This window comes from Enhydra lutris, unplaced genomic scaffold (genome assembly GCF_002288905.1).
Source record: "Enhydra lutris kenyoni isolate GAN:26980312 unplaced genomic scaffold, ASM228890v2 scaffoldscaffold39, whole genome shotgun sequence".
Taxonomy (NCBI): Eukaryota; Metazoa; Chordata; class Mammalia; order Carnivora; family Mustelidae; genus Enhydra; species Enhydra lutris.
In genome coordinates, this window is record NW_019154123.1 from 7,872,095 (window position 1) to 7,893,408 (window position 21,314).

At 37.2% G+C, this 21,314-nt stretch overlaps 1 protein-coding gene across 1 annotated transcript in view; it reads left to right on the plus strand.

Annotated features, from left to right (window-relative positions):
- Positions 1-14,813, plus strand: part of LOC111155068 (zinc finger protein 385D) — a 287,554-nt gene extending 272,741 nt beyond the window's left edge. Inside the window, exons 5-8 of the mRNA XM_022515101.1 lie at positions 4,157-4,387; positions 11,330-11,508; positions 12,552-12,653; positions 14,524-14,813. Of these exons, the coding sequence (XP_022370809.1) occupies positions 4,157-4,387; positions 11,330-11,508; positions 12,552-12,653; positions 14,524-14,757 (746 nt within the window). The 3' untranslated portion in view covers positions 14,758-14,813. The remainder of the gene's footprint in view (positions 1-4,156; positions 4,388-11,329; positions 11,509-12,551; positions 12,654-14,523) is intronic.
- Positions 14,814-21,314: the final 6,501 nt, after the last annotated feature.

Here is a 21,314-nt window from a genome sequence, read left to right on the forward strand (position 1 = left end):
GCCAGACTGTCTAAGTTCAAACCCTTGTGCTCCACCTGGCGGCTCTGGCTTTGGGCAAGTTCCCAAATCTCTCCATCCCTCCATTTCTTCTCAAGATGGGGATAAAAATGGTGTTCCCCTCTTAGGTTTCTATGAGAATTGAATGAATTCATACCTGTAAATGTTTCAAAAGTGATTCAATAATCATTAGCTGTAATTGTTATTCATTCATTCATTGTTTTCTTTTAATAAATATTTGAGTGTTTTTCTCATGCCAAGTGTAAGTGCAAGAATTTAGCAATGCATAAACCTGATTAAAGATTTAACTTTACTATCATCAAGTCATCATGAGATGTCTCATAAACCGTGATGGATATTTATCAGCCTTCTCATCCTCAGTGGTTTAATATATATAGAACCTTGCACAAAACAGCTGCTTAATAAATGTTGGTGGAATCAAGTATGAATCCGTGACTCATTGCAGCACAGGATAATAAGCACTTAATTTAGGATTAGGAGTTGCAATGTCAAGTCCCAGTTTCTACCCTAGAGCACTATGTGACGGAAAAATTGTAATCTGAAACCTAAGAAAGCTATGCCAAGAAACCACTAAGATTTCTTTTGATCGTGATTCTACCAGGTAACTGACACGATGTACTATTTGTTGACTGGTTATAGTTCTGTTTTTCTTAAATGTAATGAACTTTTCTTTTTAGAATAGTCTTAGATTTACAGAAAAGATGCAAAAATATTACAGAGGGCACCTGTGCAACCTGCATCCAGTTTTCCCTTACTGTTAACATCGCACAGTGTCATAGTGCATTTGTCAGAACTAATGAACCAATAGTGATACATTATTATTAACTAAAGTCCATGTTTCATTCACATCTCCTAAGTTTTCACCTAATGCTCCCCGCCCTTTTCTTTGCTCCAGAATCCTAACCTGGCTACCACATTACATAAAGTCATCACATCATGTCTCCTTAGACTCATCTAGATTTGACAGTTTCTCAGATGTCCCTTGTTTTGATGACCTTAACAGTTTTGGGGACTATCAGTCAGGAATTTCATAAAATGTCTTTAAATTTAGGTTTGTTGAATGTTTTCCCCATGGTTGGACAGGGGTTGTGAGTTTGGGGGAGGAAGTATAAAAGTAATTCATCTCACATCTTGTCAAAGGTATATGTTATTAACATAAACACCCACTGAAGATTCTGTTTTTCTGGTTGGATAAAGAATTATGTATAATTGGTAATTTAATGTACCATATTAAGAAAAATTTCTTGACTAGATGTAGTTTTCTAGGCAATGTCTAACATAGTTGATTCTCTTTAAATACAGTATAATCTTAAAATACACTTACCTTACTTTTTCCATGAAAAAGTTCCCTCACCACTGATAAATGAAAAGGAACTGAAAAATCCATGTCCTGTTATAAATTAGTAGTAATCCTACCTATGGATACAAGATTTATATATTAAATTTAAAGTGAAAAATATAACTGTTTGTATTTCTTTCAAATTAACTGCAAAAGAAAATAACAGATTTGTGCTCAGCTATGAGGTCAAAAAGCAGAAAGACCAGAAGTTAGGCTTTTTGATACTAATTCACCTAAAACTGTCTCATGCAGGGGACTTGCCTTGAGAAATGTTAATACTTCACTAAGCCCTAGGCATAGAGAATCTGGCATTTCTAATCTTGTGGCATCCTTGGTCTAAATGTACATTATCCTCAGAGGTTAGAAAAAAATACTGATGTAGCTGTTACAGGGATTAGAAGATCTAAGGTTTTGTTTATTCTATACTTTTCTTATGAATTTCACTATAAGCAGGGAAGTTGGTTTAGGATTACCATGATCTATGCTACACACAATTTTCAGATCAAGACATAAAATAAATATAGTCAATCCAGAGGAGAAGTTTTAGAAGTTGGGTATTACTAGGGATATCCTTCCTTGGATTTAAAAATGAGATAAATACCTAGAGTATCACACTGGCTCCAGCATGTAGCCACACTAAGTTAAAATATATATCTATATTTACGGTTGTCACTCCCCATGGAGCTGATTAGAAGACCAGTTTAGTAGTTTTAGCCTACTTCTGTTTGTCACCTTACTTAGTAACCTTATTATGTGTCACAGTCATGGCCAAGAGTATCATCCACAATATTTTTTTTTAATCCCTGATGTTTTCAAGCTATAAAACACTTCGCCCTAAGTCACCATATTCTATTCTATTTCTATGACCTTGGAAATGTCCTTAATTTCTGGAATTTCCTCATTTGTACAGTTTGTGTGAAGGTTAAATGAAATTTTAATTATAAAACACTTAGCAAATTAATTGGACACTTGTTATTTATTCATAGACACACAGGCCTATGCTTTCAATCATTTCTGGTTTATTGGGAGCAATGGATAGGTACTAGACTATCGTAGTCATTGCATTTGATGCCCCATCTAAGTTTTCAGAAATATTTTCTAGCTATTACCTGATAATTTTACATCGGCACCTCAAGAGACAAGTAAAAATTAATCGGGAAATGGACCTGTCAATGTTGAGAGAATAAATGTATTCTGGTGCAAAACTTGGGATTAGAGTAATTTTATTTATTTTTCTCTAGCCATGAAAAGCTGATGAGCAGACTCTTTTTACATGGTTGGAGGATATTGTTCAAAACACTAAAGGAGGCTTACTTGATGATCTTAGTAGTTAAATAAGTGATTAAACATGTATGAAATGTCAGGCAAAGGAAATAAGATCCAGATGAATTGTTTTATACAACAGTCCTCAACAAGAGCCCATTTTTCTTCTTATTGACTAGTGTTTCTGATGCCATATTTGGGAAAGAAGCTATAACCAATCTCACCTAAACTCCCACCTTTATATCTGGATCAAAGGAGATATCAAAGTTAAAGGGGATCCTATAACTGCAATCAACTCTTGATAATGTGATCTAATAAGAATAAGCATTTATGAGGACAACATTTCATTGCAGGCAGACCACTGTCCCTTATAACCACTGCCTAATTCATTTATTATGAACTTTTCACTGTGGCATTAATGACGATGGCAGCATCTGGAATGAAAAACATTTCCAAGAGCAGGTGTAGCTAGAGAGACCGCCTGGGAATATTTTGAATAGGAGGTTAAGAACCAGCCAGCTGGGAGACACAAAGTAAATAGTAGAAAGGTAGGAAGGTTAGGAGCATTAGAGATCCTTTGCAATTTGTTGTTGGATATGGCAAACATTGCTAATGGTAATCGGTAATTGTCATCTTCAGAATGGGAGCTGTGTATGCCCAAGTGAAGTCAGGATAAAGGACTTTTGCTTTAGAGCTTGACCTCTCCAGATTTAGAATCAGACTTTGGAGCCAGAAGGATTGTAGCGTTCCAGTACATCAACACTTCCGTGGTCATCAGACTCTTAGAACGATGATGTGACATTAACACGGGGCGACCAGTCTGTGAATTTCTTTTAGAGTGGCCATTGATGTTTGAAAACTACATAACAAACTCTCTGAACACAGCCCGGTACAGAGCATGCATTTAATAAATATGCCAGACCAGAGTTTTTGTACCCGGCATTGAATATACAACTCTTTGTAAATAGGACAATGATTTTCTAAATCATTGATCTGAACAAACCCTTATGTTATCAGGTTCCATTTTTTTTTCTTTCTTTGCCCAAGCCTATAGAAAATGATCAGTACTTATATTTTAATTAAAGAAATAAATGTAGAAGGAAAATAGAAATACGAGTAATAAAGAAAAATAAAAATATCTTAAAAGTGTTTTTCCTCTATTTTTTAAAAAGCTATCTGTGTAGAAATAGAGGCATACAACGTACAAGGCATTGTAAAGACTATTTTATGTTAGGCCATATGTTAACAAGAGAAATCTGTGAGCATGTTTATTTGCCCCACAGGAAAAAAAAAAATTGTAAGTGTATTTGGGTGTATTTTTCAGAATCTTCTGCATGTTTTTTTTATCAATATAGGCAACTACACGTGGCCATCTATGCAAATTTCTTCATGAGATGATTGACTCATAGTCGAGAGGTAGCAATTGCGGGCTGCTCTTATCATTATTAGCAGAATGTAATATTAGTGATACATTTCCAAATAGGGAAAGATAATACCGCTGTTTTCCCCTTCTTTCCTGTGTTATTTTGAATGCAGACAGTACCGCAGGGACACCAGCAGTTTCAACGACAACTGTGGAAATTCGCAAAAGCAGTGTTATGACAACTGAGATCACCTCCAAAGTGGAAAAAAGCCCCACGACAGCCAGTGGCAATAGCTCATGTCCTTCCACGGAGACTGAGGAAGAAAAGGCAAAACGGCTTCTTTACTGCTCACTCTGCAAGGTTGCCGTCAACTCTGCCTCGCAGCTGGAGGCACACAACAGTGGTGAGATGCAGTGATTTCTCTTCTGTCTCAACAGCTCTGCAATTATCCTCCTCTGAATGGATTAGATCGTTTGCAGCAGGGGACAAAGGGGTGGTGGAAAACTGGCAATTATTACATGGAAGTCATCAACCATTAAAAATTAAAAATGACACGCAAAGTGTCATTTGCATGGGCACAAGAGAGGACTCGAGGTGCTCTTTAATGTGCTTGTGTTTACGGATGTGTGTGTGTGTGTGTGTGTGTGTGCACGTGTGTTATTAAACATTAGGAGATAAAATACAATGTAATTCTAAAGTATAAGCTTTGCATTTATTTGATTTTAAAACTGCTATGTACTCCCACGCATTGGCTTCTAAATGACGTTTTCTAAAGTTTTGTCAATAATATAGCTGCAAAATTTGGTTCCAAAACTCTATGTGCTTTTAGCTAAAACCTCTCCATAATGGTTTTTATGGCAAATGACGCTGTTTGGCATAGATCTATATCACCCGGACAATTAAATGTAAAGTGTTTATTATGGGCAACCACTGAGGTGTGTTCTCTACATGTAATATTTTATTTACTCTTTGTGACAACCTAAAGATACTATTCTTGCTATTTGATTGAGGCTCAGGCCAGGCACATGACCAACTAAGTGGCTGAGCCATGATTTCAACTTAGGTCTTTCTAACTTAAACACTAAACTTGAATATATCATAATAGAACATACTAATAAGCCAGGATGAAATGCTTCCCAATATACTTTTATTATTATACTTCCCAATATACTTCCCAATACATCTATTGTATATCTACATCTATAGAAAGATATTATATAGGTATTATATATCTATACCTATACCTATCTATCTGGATAAGTCGATGCAAAAAGAGATCCCAGATCTATATATTTATATCTATATATCTAAATTATATATTTCTATCTATAATTAAATTATGTATAGATATATAGATACAGATAACTGATATATATCCTGCCCGAGATTTTAGACAGCCCTTTGGCCCTAGATTAGATTGCCTCTAAAAGGCTGGGTTCATTGCCAGGACCATGTCAGCAATCACAATAGGAACAGAATCATTTGTAAATCATACCCTGGGTTAATATTGCAGCTTTATGTTGTCTGTCACTGGCCAATCACTGTGCTGCACGATAATGCTCAAGTATTTACTTCAGTATTCTATGGGAGTAATTGCAGATGGAGAGCAATTCCTTCAACACATCTCTTTCCCCCTGCATGCAACATTAGCTGTCGTCTGGGAGTTCATGAGTTCAGAGGCTGAGAAACACAGAAAAAGATCTGGCCCCAAGTCAGAATCTATACCGTGCAGACGTGCCTCATGTTTTACTCATGCAATTACATTATTCAGGGATGCCAGATAATTGGAGAGCAAAAACATCATTGAAAGTCCATTTATTTCTCAAGAATTCTTGATCATTCTGCATAGTGACAGAGAAACACATTCATTTTGAGGGGGGCGCTCCGCTTTGACAGATAAACAAACCATACCTTTGAGGCTGGAGTTAATTTATCAAGAATTTGGATGTCCCTCCTGAATTCTTATCAGAAACATCTGATTAAGAAGCAAAGAATTCTTCATTATTTCATTATGTCATATCAGGTCAACATTTTTCATACTCCAATTCTATAATCCTTATCTCTGCTTTGTGTGTGGGAAATACCCATAAAGCTTTAAAAGCCCATTCACCCATATCACTTTCAGATATATACGATTCCCTATATCCAGGGATTCTGATTTATTATATATCCAGGCCTGGAAGTGACAGTGTTTGGGAAAAGAAAAGAAGCAAAAACAAAAAACCTCACAATGTTGCGCAGGCAGAGCTGAGAACTACTGGAACCATCTTATCTGAGAGTTTAAGGTGGTAAATGCGTGTAACCTTATAGGAATCCCTTTATAGGGCTGTCCCCTCCAAACCTTCAGTCCAATCAGTGAACTATAACCTTCCCCCCTTCTGCCTAAGCTTGGTTTCTTTATCCCTGCATTTCCCTTCCTACATCAGAGATTTTTTTCCAGGGTCCAGGCCTGGTGCTTATTTTCGGCCTCCCACGAGACTTGCACTAGCCAGTTGGGCCAGAACTGGAGGTGGCCAAGGAAGAAGAGAAGATACACACGTAGATTCTCTTTAATCTCCTCTGTGCACCATTTTTGATCTGCAAATCAGCTCTCTTTTGTAACTGAAGCAGCGGAGGGCAGCTCATTGTGTCTGGGACGTCCTCTACCTGTGGATGGTGAATGCCGTCATTTCCACAGTCAGACAACTGCCCCTCGTGCCCTGGTTCCTGCATCTTTGCCTTAGGATCCCATGTGGGGAAACCCAGGGGAGGGGGATGTAAAGGAGAGGGGATCTCTGTAGGCTCACTCGCCTGCCACGAAGAGTAGCTGCTGTATGAGTCATCCAAAAATTAGTGTGGCGTGTTTTAGTTTGGGTTCCATTAGAAGCAGACTCTGAGACCAGGATTTGAGAGCAAATGGCTTTTAGGCAAGGCCAAGGGCATGGGTCAGGAAGTGGGAAGGGGGAACAGGAAAGGGAAGCGGCCAGCGACCTGTGCATCACTAGGCAGTTACCAACGTGGGCAACTGGACTTGCCGAACAAAGCCGTGACACCACAGGGCTCCCACTGCTTTTCACTGTTTTAAACATAAAAATGTCCAGTGGTCACATAAAATGACAGAATGGAGTTAGCTCAAATTCTGTCACTTCATCTTTTTAATCAAGGTGTTATCATCTCATTGTTCACTTATGATCTATTGTTTACATTAAAAATATAGAGTACCACCAGGGCCAAAGGCATGAACTGCAGCCCTTGTGAGCTTGAATGATTTCAAACAGGGAATCGCTAATGAAACAGGAGACTGTAGCCAAATTCCTGTGTGTCTGTGGCCCACGGTGTAATGGAGAGGTCTACCCATTTATTTCCATGTAACATATGATGTTTAGTATAGGGTAAGTTAGACAATGGGGTAATTTAATATATGCTAAAATCTCAACAGGAAAAACACTGCTTGTTTAGGATATAGACAAATTGTGTTCTAGGACACAGTCCTTTATCATGGACGTGGGTTAGAGTTGCCAGTTCATGGTGAAGGTGGAAAGTAGACTGTCTGTTTTAGTCCATTTAATTATTTTCTTGTTCTCTTTCATGGATCCCTATATTACCTGTCCCCACAGCAGACCACAGTCACTGCCTGTGGGCTCCACTGCCCCCACACTCACCCCCCAACCTCCCCTGTATCATTAACAGTTCTCTGCTTGCTTTCAGAGCTAGATATTAGGAAACCACTGTGAAGATTGTGCTTTTTTCAGGGAACTCGGTTTGAAGACCAATTTTGTTCAGAAACAACCAGACTGTAGGGTGGGGAGATGTGTCCTTTGCATCTAAATTGTAATTCTAAGTATTTCTCTCCCCTTTTTTCCCCTTCCATATGCATGGAATAAGGTCTTTAGCTCTCAATGTAGAGTTATACATTTACGGTTTTTCTTTTTAATCGTAAACCAATTTTGAGATTATAGCTTCCATCGCACACAACCTCTTGTATGTCACAATGGAATGAGCTAGAAGCGATCAGACCATTTTTACCTCAGATCCACAAATAACAATTCGGTGTGAACCTGGGCAAGTCGACTGTTCTCTTTGGACCTCTCTCCCTCTCTCTTTAATGGTGCTAAGAAGCCCTATGGCACCTTGTAAGGATGAATTATTATGGCACGATTATTAGTGTGACCACAGTTGCTGCTAGCATTATTTGGGGATCGGCTGTGTTATTTCATTTGCTTTCTCTTTTATTTTTCACTGAATTTGCAGTTAATGGATTTATATTCCATAACATTGGAATGCAGGATTTAAATATGAGCATTCCTGCTTTGCATTTTTTTTTAAGAATTTGAGAGAAGTAGATATCATAGCTTACTAGCATGATTCACAAAACAGTCTAAGAATGTTAAATAACTTAAGAGGACATACTCTTTTCAAAAGATCTGGAAGTCTCCTTTTAGTTGTATGTTATAGACACAGATAATACAAAAAAAAAAAAATTGTCTTTTTCTTGAAAGAAATCTCCCCAAAACATTCTACTAAGTAATGCTTTGCTTAGCTGATTTTGATGGTTTTCTCTACGTAATTAAAACCTTTAAAATGTTTTATAGTTAGTGCTTATTACGAATTTGGGTAAGTTTTTCTGGCAATAACTTGAAGTGGTAATATTTGATAATTTTCATTAGTCTCGTTTGAGCTTTTCTATCCCTAGACAGGGCTTATTCTATCCCTCACTAAGTTTTAATATACAGAAAAGGCACTTATCAAAGGATAGACTTTACTGACTTTTAGAGATTTCTAAATTTTTGCTTAAACAAAACTGACACTGTTAAGAAGGAGAAGAGAACTAAAATTTACTGAGAGCTCATGGAAGTGCCAAAAGTAATCCTTAGAACAATAAATGCATTTCATGTAACACTTCAGTAGAGCAAATAATTTCCTCTTCCACAGCTGAGGACACTGAAGCACAAAGAAATGTAAACCACACAGCTAATGGAGGCAAACCCTGCTCCTACCATGCCAGAGTCGGAGTCCACAATGCTCTTGACAAATACGTGTTCATTGCTCTTTATTCATACCCAATACTTGAGCTGTATCTCCTGTGGGTGAGGCACTAAGAATACAGGATGAGCAAACCCCTGGAGTTGCCTTCAAGAAGCCCATGTCTAATTCGTGCTTCTGTGTTCAGGAAGAGAATTAGGTAAAGACTTGTTTCATCAAGACATCCGTTTCACGTTTCAAGTGAGAAATTCATTTAAGCCAGTCAGCTGTGGTCAGTGTTCATGGCCTTATTATTATTAAGGTCCAAAGATTATCTGCCACTCCTATTCAGCTTCTTCCAGGGTAACGGTAAGCCTCCCAATTACAGAAGATATTGCGTGGGTCAGGAGTCCCTCCAGTCAGAATAAGAGCCGCTCTCCTACTGACTGCTTCCTAAGCATTGATAAGCCAAACCAGCCCAGGAATGCTTCTCACTTTGACTGAAGAAGCTGTATGGAAAAGAAGTATTTTGATAAAATTACCTGTTTGGATAAAAAAGGTTGGACAACCATCTAGACACACACACACACACACACACACACACACACAGTGAGACAAAGGAAAAAATATATATATAAAATGTATATATACATTTTACTCTGCAGACGGTGTAAGTCAGTGTACGGCGAAACAATGCTCTAGGGGGCAAGATCTATATACAAATATATATATATTTTATATATATATCTATATACAATATACTATATATATGTATATATATCTATATGCAAATATATATATACACAAATATATATATGTATATATATCTATATACAAATATATATATACACAAATATATATATACACACACAAATATATATATATACATATATACAAATATATATATATATATATATATTTGTATATAGATCTTGCCCCCTAGAGCATTGTTTCGCCATACACTGACTTACACCGTCTGCAGAGTAAAATGTATTTGTGTCTATTTTGCAAAGGGCAGGTGGAGGGGGCTTGCAAACTTAAAGGGAAAAGCAGAGAGGCCTCCCCACCAGCTCCACATTTCAAGTCCTCCAGTCTACTTACAAGGTGTCGACCTTTTTCTCTTTCCTTCATATGTTGGGATATGAACATTTTCATAGATGTGCATAAGAATACGACCTTCAACGTGGGGAATCTATGTTGTAAGAATATACCTTTTTTAATATCGGATTTGGTCAAGTTGCAATCATTCTAAAAGAGAGAAACGTGACTGTGAACCTGTTTCTTGTATTCATCACCTCTTATTTAAGGCGATGGTCATTGGCACTGACCTAGTGTGCCCCTCAATGTGTTTTCCTCGTTGATAGTAATGGTTCTGGAAGGCTGGTCCAGGAATCCAGAAAATTGACAATCTTATTTTTTATGCCTCTAGAACTGATAACAATCTAATAAACACAAGTAGGAAAGAGAAACCACTGGAAAAAAAAGGGTTTAATGGCAGAAAGGACATAAATGATGATGAGAGAAAATTTCATAGCAAAACCATATGGCTAAGTGATAAAAATAAAGAATAGTTATCAACACAAAGAAAAAGAAAATTGTGAACAAAATTTTGAGAGAAGCTCCCATTCATAAACTACCAGGCTAAAAAAAACAAAAACAAAAACAAAAAAAAACAAAAAAACAAACAAGTGTTAATAATGGAAGTTACACTCGGCATGAGTGAGAGTCCAGAGATGTTTATCAGTTTATTAAAAAGAAACTTTTGTGTATAGTGTAACTTCTTAGCCTTTCACCGCTTATCTTCTTTTGTTTTTACATTTGAAATTGAGTTATGACCAATCAGTTTGGGCTTTACTATCCTAATGGGGCTGTTTTGTGTTTTTTTTTTTCAGCCATCAAGATCTTTATACTCTTCCTCTTCCTTTTTGAACCTAAAACACATAGCCAAGAAAGCTTGCTTGTATTCTGTTTAGAAAGTGGGTCTTTAATTAGTGCCACTTCTGTAAACACACCATGTTTAAGCTGATTACATTTGTTACACATCACCTCCAACTATACCTTGAGCAACTAAATCACTCTTCCTCATCTGCTATCATTTATGTCTTATTAGCATCGAGAGGAAGTGCAACAAAGTCACACCCATTTAATTTCATCTAGGGACTCTGGAGTGTAGGTGTTCTGTTAATGATGCTGGTTTGATATGTGGGACATTGTAAAAACATGAGCAATTAATTATGTAAGGTGGTCAGAGCTCATTGTCTTCTAAGTTAAGCATATCTCAGTCATAATCCCAGCAAGAACTGCTCTAAAACTAGGCATCACATTTTGTTACTGTATCATTTCCTAAAGGCACATACTAGCTAAGATTAATTTTTCTTTCTTTTTTTCTGAATCTTCCGGGCAGGTACTAAGCACAAAACCATGCTAGAAGCTCGGAACGGAAGCGGAACTATCAAAGCCTTTCCTAGGGCAGGCGTGAAAGGCAAAGGACCAGTTAATAAGGGAAACACAGGTCTGCAAAACAAAACGTTTCACTGTGAAATCTGTGATGTGCACGTCAACTCGGAAACACAACTTAAACAGGTAGACAGCGCATATTCTAGAAATGAAAACAGATAGGGGACATCCTGATAAGCAAATGTGTGTGCTTCCTTTGTTCCCTTTCTTTCCTGTTTTCCTCTCCCTCCCGTCCATCCATCCATCCATCCATCCATCCACTTATCTTCTACTCACTGCCTTTATTTATTTATGCCTAGTTTAGTTGCCAAGGAAATAATAAAATGTAATATTTTCTAAATCCTTTGAGAAAATGTCTGAAGTGAGTTTGTACTATTCTTTTTTCTGAAGAGTGGGAGGAAAAGGAGTATTAGATCTTTTCTCTGCCAGGTTTCCCACTCAAAAGTGTTGATTTTCTTGAAAGGTCAAATTGCAATGTTCCATTTTTACTTGTTTAGATATTTACACGTTACAACTAATTTTATACTGTTCTATTCTTTTATTTTATGTACTTTATTACATGGTGTTGTACTGTATTGCTAAATCCTGCAGCCACCTGCTAAAGGGATGACTAATCCTATTGCATTCACTTTTACTGTGAATAGCCCTCCAAAGAGATCAGTTAGACATTGCCAACTAAAGGCCCAGCCCTCATATTGTGCTTTATTTTATATGCATGTGTGCAGTATTGTGCTCATTTTATGCACCTTCGTTATTTATCTTTAGAATTTAAGGGGCTGACATTTGGCTGTACAAATGTGAGGGTAAATATTAGTATGGAAATAAATTCATGCCTGCCTGGGCATCTTTGTTTATTTGCACATAAAATTCCTTTAGATATTCCTTTCCTTTGTACACTTTTAAAAAGGAGATCTGCGCAGCGATAAAGAGAAAGGCTGGGAAAATGAAGAGCCTTCTATTTGTTAAAAATATACTAAAAGAGGTAACATAAAAATATATATCCTCAAGCCATCAGAACCCAAGGACAAAAGTGCATGCTCTTTTGTTTTTGTCTCTGCAACTTGTATGAAATAACTAATCTTCTTCCTCAGGTTAAAACAGTATTTTTGAGGGGGGGGGGGTGGGGATGTTTTTTTTAAAACACTGTCATTTTTAATTGTTTTTAATAGCACATTAGCAGTAGAAGGCACAAAGACAGAGCTGCTGGGAAGCCCCCGAAACCTAAATACAGTCCTTACAACAAACTACAGAAGGCAGCACATCCTCTGGGGGTAAGTGTCATCATTGATTCCCAATCAACAGTGATCTTGAATGTCCCACTGTCTGATGAACTTGATTTTTTTTGTTGTTGTTGTCAATTATTAAGTGAAATAAATGGAAGGTACCTTAGTCATGAGGAACAGTTGATTGGAAAGTCCCAACCCACACTCCAACAATAGAATTATAGGTTTTGTGAGTTGTGTGGGTGGTTTGCCACGTTTAGCCACAGTCTGGTAGCTGTATCTTTTGGAGTTGGGCTCTGGTTAATGACAGAGCATGGGGAAGGGAGTAAAGCCAAACTTTTGAGTCAAGTAAGTGATATCATGATATCTGGTCTTGCTGTCAGTGGATAATTTTAGGAAAGTTCAGTGAAAAAGAAGTTCTCGCCTCTCTTTTTTAATATCTTCAAGGGACAAAGCACTGGTGTTTTTGATACCCTCAACAGTTTTGGATTTTGAATAGCATGGTCTCAAGGGCATGACTGATTTTATTTAATTATTTCACCAAGAATAATATCTGAGGCCTGGGGAAATTCTTCCTAGGAGATGCTTCTTTCCATTACACCCAATATACCTTTAGATTAGTGAACATACTAGTATAAATGTCCTGACCTGGATTTTTTTTTTAGGAATTTAAGGGAAATCTGTGAAACCTGACAATCTCAAGCTAATATTTATGACCACGTGTGTGTGGGGGGGGGCGGTTGTTGTTTCTTGTTTTTGTTTTCCTGGTTGAATTGACCATAGCTTTCATCAGGGAGACCCAGGGCTCAATGAAAAGTTAAGAACAACTGATCTATACAGCATGTGCTGAATTGTGCATTTTGAAATCTGTTTTCTTCAAAATAGATCTTATTAATAATCGGTGCTATTGTGTGCTGCTGGCACATGAAAATATAGTTAAAGGAAAACTGCAATCATCTATTATGAGACCTCAGTAGGAGTTGACCCAATTAATTTAGTAGCATCACCCATTTTTATGCAAATGAAGTCACTCTACTCTTTTGTACAGAAGCAATTTTAGCTGCATTGAAAGGCTGTGAATTCTGCACAGAGCTGATGTTTCAGCACCACTAGTCATAACTTTGAGTGCTATTTCTGACCAGCATAGATGCAGCTTTCAACAATCAAGTGAATGGTTCTTAAATAAACAGGGAAGTCAAATTGTGTTAATGTCACCATCCAAAACCTCCTTCCTAGCTCTCACTGTGTTACTGTTTCCATAAATGGGAACATTCTGTGAGAACAGCCATCTTACTAATGCTACTAGCCAAAGAATGAACTGGTTTTGTAGAGTAGGATTGAGAGAATTGTTACCATTTGCACAAAGAGGAAGCATAAAATGGCACATTTTGGGGGGAGGTAAGTTTGGGGGGAGGCAAGTTTCACCTTGAAAGTGAAATTTTGTTATTTTTATTTCTCTTCATTAATACCTCACACCTTGCTGGGCTCCCCAGTTTATATACTTGGATAGCCTAATAGTCGCTGTCAACATTAATAAATCTCTCTTTTAAAATATCAATTCCGTGACAGTTCATGTGTGTGTGTACAGTGGTGTAAAAATTCCACACTTTCTTCCTCAACATGAATACTTTCCTCAGGTGGTATATTTATGAAGAAAAATAAAATAAGGTTGCTGAGTACTTTTCTGGACCAACAGTCTAAGCTGGCCATCTTCAAGTGCTCTTCCAGCTCTTTCAAAGGAAAGATGTTCTACACTTTCCGTTACTCTTATTGACCTTCCCAAGTGTGATTTTTATCTTTGTAGTTGCTTCTTGCTACATTTTAAAAGCTGCCCATCATTCTGGATTCTATGGGTAGATGCCCAAACTCCTGTCCTTCTGTCTTTTTTTTTTTTCTTCTCTCTCTCTCTCCCTTGCAGGTAAAATTAGTATTTTCAAAAGAAACTTCAAAGCCATTGGCTCCACGAATTCTACCAAACCCACTGGCGGCAGCAGCCGCTGCTGCTGCAGTGGCCGTGAACTCCCCCTTCAGTCTCCGAACTGCTCCAGCGGCCACACTGTTCCAGACCTCGGCCCTCCCGCCAGCACTCCTGCGGCCAGCTCCCGGACCTATTCGGACCGCCCACACTCCTGTGCTGTTTGCTCCTTACTGAGTTCCAAATGGGAGTACTTGTACTGCAATAATTTTTCAAAAAACAAACAAAAAACAACAACAACAAAAAAAAAAAAAAACAAAAGAGAACTATGCAGTGTTTATTTATAGTTTAAAGTCTATCTGAAGAGCCAGGACTTTTGATAGTGAATCGAAAAGATTATTAAAAAAAAAAAAAAAAAGAGGGAGGCTTAGGGGTGGGAGGGGTGGGGTGGTATTTTCTCCAAATTAAAGCATTCCTCTTGAACACTGATTGTTTTAGAAGTGATCTCCAGCATTGACTTGTAGTGGTATCTAGAATTTCTGAAGCCTTTGTGACTGTGCTTTTGAGCACCTATTTCCCTCTGCATTGTCTTTCCTGCTTTATGAAACAGCTATACATTGTAAGGGCATTAACTGGTTCCAATGTATATATATAATAATTTACTCTGTAGATTAAGATAATATGAAAAAAGGAAAACAAAAAACAAAACAAAAAAGAAAAAAAAAAAACAAAAACAAAAGCAACACTGTGAATAGTAGTACCCGTGCTGGTCCTCTTGCTATGACAGCAATTACTGGGTATTTATCCCAACAAAAGTAGATACAGTAGATGTCTTGTAAACAATAGTGCTGTGTCTCACTCTATGCCACTAGGTTATAAAGAATTGCAAAAGGCAGAATGAACAACTATTTCATGCCGGTAAGCAGCCAAACGATACACAAACACCAGAGGGTTCTGCGGAGGTCTTCCTGGTCCATATTCTCTCCCCCCGTCCAGCTTGTAGGTGACTTTAAGTTGAAGACAAGAGAGCAGGGCTTAAGCATAGAGGTGGGGGAGGTATTAATAAAGGTCATTTCTTCCAAAGTACTTTTTCCTCCCACTGAAGCAGTGTTGCTGGAAAGAGGGAAAGAAAGCTTTGTAATGAAACTATATCTGAAAACAGGTAAACCCGTGCATTGTGGGTGTTTAGAAAGAAATCAGTTCAACTGTTCTGTTTAGTGGATAAGAAATAATCATAACCTAAGATGATTGTGCAAAGTAAAGATGTTTCATGTTAGTACATATCCAAAAAAAAAAAAAAAACCCACAAAAAACAGAGAATATTGCATCCCTGCAATATCCCCTTTATATCATACCAGTAAGGTTACCTCTTAGGCAAAGGTTTCTGCTTTGAACATGATGGTAGATGTTAGCTATTGTGGGCTTTTTCTTGTTTCTTTTTTAGATTTCCTACTGACATGATATGAACAATTAATATATACTTAAACGCTAGTAAAACAAGAAAAATGAATCTGAGGTGATTGCAGACCGAGGATATAGTGTTGAAAAAATTCTGGTAAGATGCACTTGACCATGATTTCTCTAGTGGAGTTACGAAATACTGGCAGCCTTTGATAGTCACCAAAAGGCTGAAAGGAGTTCATGTTTTACCTTTAAAACAAGATTTATCAGGGGTATATATAAATATATGTATATTGTATATATGTTAGAAAGATTAAGAGAATAACTTATAAAAAGAAATTCTATATAAAATAATTATATAACCATCCCATGTTACATGTTATCATTAAGTTGGTAACAAATGGCATAAAAATAGCTGTGCCTTTAATTTGTGATAAAGGCTATTTGCTTTTTCCCATAGAAAGCTAACGTATACCTATCACTATGATGGGATTCGATGCAGCCAGTCTGTTGCATTAAGAATAAGGACACTCAAACTTAGAACAATGTTAAAACATGTACAAATCAACCTTACATGATTTAGGTTTAGAGAAAAAAAATATTTTTGAAAAGGTTTTGTAAAGACTATTTAAATCTATAGGGAAGGGCTGGGTATGGCCTTCCTGAAACTGCTCTTATCTAAACTGTAGTAACCTTTTTGAGAGGTACAAAGATTCCAGATGAAACCATTTGAGAGATAGGTATATAGCATTTGTCATTTTATATTTGAGAAACACCCATAGCGTGCTTGGTGCTCAACATTGAACATGGTCTTTGGAGTTCTCCACCATCTAGCTATAGACATTTGTCATATAAACATATCTTTAAAACAGTTGGCTTTATACATCTTTTGTTAAACAATCAACAAAATAAGGAAGGAAGGAAGGATAGAAGGAAGGAAGAAAAGGGAAGATGGCAGGTAGATAAGCTAGACAAAAGACAAAAGTTATTTCATTGGTCTTTGGTAAAAAGAATTTCAAGCCACACATCTCTGGTTAAACATGTTGGTTAGTATTAAAATTTGTTTTTGAGAGTATCCGGTGATTAATGTTTACTAACGCCTCTACTCCCTGGTCTTAGCAAGTGTTTCCTTTTTTTCCACACACACCCCCTACTGGTTCAGCCAGATGGAATGTCCTCATGAGTTTGTTGTTTGGGGCTCTGTCTATATCCCGTGTGACCAGCTTCTAAAGAATTTGAACTTTAGTTGCCTTGTTCTGGTTTGTCAAATAGTTTGATCTTTCACTGTAACTTAGCCTGAATCCTTCCCCAACAACCTTTACACCTGATAAAACCTCTTTCTGTTGGAGAACTTAATGTTAATTGATGCAATCTCACTACGACGTGCTTTTGCTGTTCTTCCCCATTTTCACCAAAGTGAATCAGCCAGTCCACTAGAAGTCAGGGCCTTTGGGATGCAAAGAGTCCTGGATCACAAGGTGTTACTAACTTTAATGATTTGCTGGGAACAAACAAATCAGCCATATTTTCTCCATCAGCCATATGAGAAAACTCAGAAATACCTAAATCCCTTCTGCCTCACTTCACTATGGAACCATTTTTGTTTAAATGGTCTCTTAAACTGGAGTTGTAATCATCAGTTGTCTTTTCCTCACTACCTAATAAAGGATGAAGCCTAACTATGGAACTTACAGTGGACTTTCTGTGAATTGCTTCCCTCCACTCCACGTTATTTATCAACACCAGATCAACATCCCTTACGGTTCAGACTGCTATAAAGCCCTATCCTTTCCCTTAGGGAACTTTTTTCATGAATAAAGATCAATAATTCAGATTGGTCAGCACTGGTGCTCTGAAAATCCCCAGAGGTGGTCTGACTTTATGGTTATATATCCCTTCCCATGCATCACACCCATGGCAAGGAAGTGATAGGGAAAGCATCTCCGATTTCATTTGAAACAGATATAAATGCATTGCAAGAGCCAGATGCCTTTGGAAAAAGCATTGCTGCCCCTCATCCAGATCATCCAGACAAATGGGAAACAGTCGTTGGGGAGGTACTGTATTTCTCTCTTGAGAAAACAGGTGATTACACATGACAAATTGCTCCTATCACTGGTCCTAATCTTTGAAGAGTGGTGGTTCTATTCACATAAGCAAACACAGTTGGCTTTTGGCAATTTATGTCATCCCTGCCGCATCTGTAACAATTGCAACCTTAAGGAACTATTAGGCTTCCCTTCACCTATTGCAATAATTCATGCCATTATCATCAGAGCTATAATTTGGTTTCTTTGAAAGGTGCTATGTATTTTACTGCCAGAGAACTACTTAACGAAGAGAGTGTTCATACTCACTTGCAAGTTAAAAGACCAGGAAATCATAAAGTGAAAAAATTAATAGACAACAAGGCTTTTTAAAATAGGATTATTCAAATTTATCGTGGATGTTTCCATGTAAGTTTCTAAGGCACAGGACCAATACATAGTACATGTGGCATTAAATTTCACCTACGATTAAATTTTAAATATTTTGACTCCATACCCATGTAATGGTCAACTTTCCTGAAGAAATCAGATCACAAAGCTAAATGATTCAAGTGGTGTAGAGGCCTCTTCCTTCAAATACGAATTAATATAGAGGACTACCTTTCTATACATTAGCATGGATGACATTACATTAATAACTAAGGGAAAGCATCATAAAGTGGTGGGGAAAATAATGAACTGAAAGAAGTAAAATTTTATTGTAGACTTTATCTCTGACCAGCAGGGTAATAATTAGTCAACTAATGCTTTGTCCTCAAATTTTTTGTCAGTAATATGGCTGAGCTGGTTTACTATATCAGCATTAAAAGACCACTTCTTGCATCCTGTCAAAAATAAAATTGCTTTCTTGTCATGAACCATGGAGCTACTTAAATATTTGCAAATGTCCGGAGGTGTGTTCTGTATTTCCCTCCCTCCTGAGTATACACCACACTGTAGGCCTCTCATCTAATCAGAGTGTAGACTTCAACTATTATCAGAGGAGTTGCTAATTCACACTGGACTTTTCACAAAGTCGTAAAGGATGAACTGTGTCTCTTTTCTCAATCTAGAATATCATAATTTTTGAACAAAACAAACTCCAAAAGGAAGTTGTCCGTGTGAGTATGGAAGGGAGCGACAACTAAATGCCTCATCCTATTTCTTTTGTTGTGTTTTCTGTCTTCAGCAGAAAGGGTCTCCCCATCACTAATTCTACCCTGGGTTTGCATGTGTTTTAACTAATGGGCATCTTACTAAGACCACTTTGTCCACAGTCAAAGGGTATCAGTGATGCTCTCATCATTGTTACAGCAAGAATTATTTGAGCTGCGTCCTGACAGTGAATGTTTTCCATATGATTTCTGTAGGTTTTCACTAAAAGGGTGGATTTATTTCTAGAGTATCTCTTCTGTTCGTTCTATAGCATGCTTTAATAATGACAGAGGCTACCACCAGGAAGTGAAATGGATCACTTATAAGACACATCTTCCTTGTCTACTTATTAGGTCTACTTATTAGTTCTGAGAGTGGTGTCAGGGCTTTCAATGAAAGATGATATGTTGATATATCATCCTCAACTGGCCTACAGGGCTGTTACTTTCAGGAATGGGTTTATAGCTTACCGGAATTATGAAAGTTAATGGAAGGCAAGTTCAGCCCTGGAAAAACCTCTTATGTGCTACTCTTTTTAGAAGTCCAAGCAGGTTACAGAACATCACAGGGTTTGAAGAATTCCTTGGCTTGCCCAGGTGTGAAAGGACCAAGAACTACCTTCAGTCTGATCATCTTTTTCCTGTTTTCAATGACAGAAAGCCATCTGTCTTAGGTGGTCAAGTTGACTCTACAAATGGCCAAAATGCATTTCAGGTCAAACCTGATGATTAATATGCATGATCTAGTGGAACATCTTTGAGTTTGGTCAAGTTTACTAAAACCACCAAGAATGGAGTCATGTTCTTTTCATGACTACTAAGTCAACTCTAAAAGTAATTTCCAAAGAGAAGGGCTAAAATGGTTTATAAGAAAAAGAGTTGAACTAAAAATGAGTACCTGAACAATGAACAATTCTAAGGTTTATGTGTGGGTTTATATACACATGAAGTGATAGAGAATTCATCCTTTTTTGAAGCCATGGAAATATCTTCCCCCCCCCCCCCCAATGATCAAGTTGGTTTCATTTTAAGAAGAGAAACTCTATTTTCACACTTGGGAATCTTAATAAACTTAGGGCATTGGAGATGTTGACAAGTAGATATAACGTCAAGGTACTATGCTCTCTACTAACATCATTATGCTAGAAGATTGAGTTGGATAATGCAATTGTAACATTTCATACAAGCTACTGACTTCCAATATAGAAGTTGAGCCTTTATCAACTCTTCTTTAAATCCAGGTACTGTGCAAGACATGGTAAAACAGGACTAAAGAAAATTAGCAAGGAGATAGTCCTTTTTGGGGGCCTAGATTGTATTTTTTTCAGGAAACAAAATTTGTTAAAGTCATTTGGCCATTTGATTATCTAAATCTAGTAAAATATAAATCTACTGGGACACATGTTATGGCATCTTTAAGCCATGGTAGAAATGAATGGAATTTTATTAACTAAAAATAACAATGTGGGTTTTATTGGATACTTCTCAATTCAATTTAAAATATATCATTGTATAATTTCAGCATAGGACACCAGGGTGAGACAAGGCCAATATTGGGTAAAGACCCTCCACTAAATATTTTGTGACTATCACGACCGTGAGTTAATATTGTTAGATACAGAAAAGAAATAAAGGTCTTGAGATTCTGGAAAGTTTAGCTTTCATGAAATAGTCAAGAAGAATTTCCTGAGATGACATCTGTTTTTTAAAGTGATTATGGGAAAAAAAAATGTGTGGAAGTGGTGGATTTTGCAGAAAAGCCTTGCCGCAAAGGGATCTAGGCATAAGATTGATCATCACAGAACAGTGGGCATGTTTTCTGGCTTCAACACCAATTATCTATGAGGAAACTGGGCCAACTTGCTTGGTATTTTGATGACTCACTTCTGAAAAAAAATTAAGAGTAACAATGTGACTACAAAGTTATGCTGAAAAAAAGTAAAAGCTGAATTTAGTAAACGCAAGTCACTTGCCTCTCAAAATTGGTTCCAAAATCTAAGCCTAATTTCTATAAATTTCAGTAAAGTTGTTTTAAAATACATCTTATACTAACAGTGTTCATATTCCTATATATTTAAAGTAGAACTGATCTGATGCCAAACCGATGTCATTTGTAGCTATGTTAGACCCTCAATTTTGTCCTGAAAAAAAAAAAAAAAAGTGAATGATTTTATTTAAGATATCTAGTCTTAAACACACATGGAACTCTGTG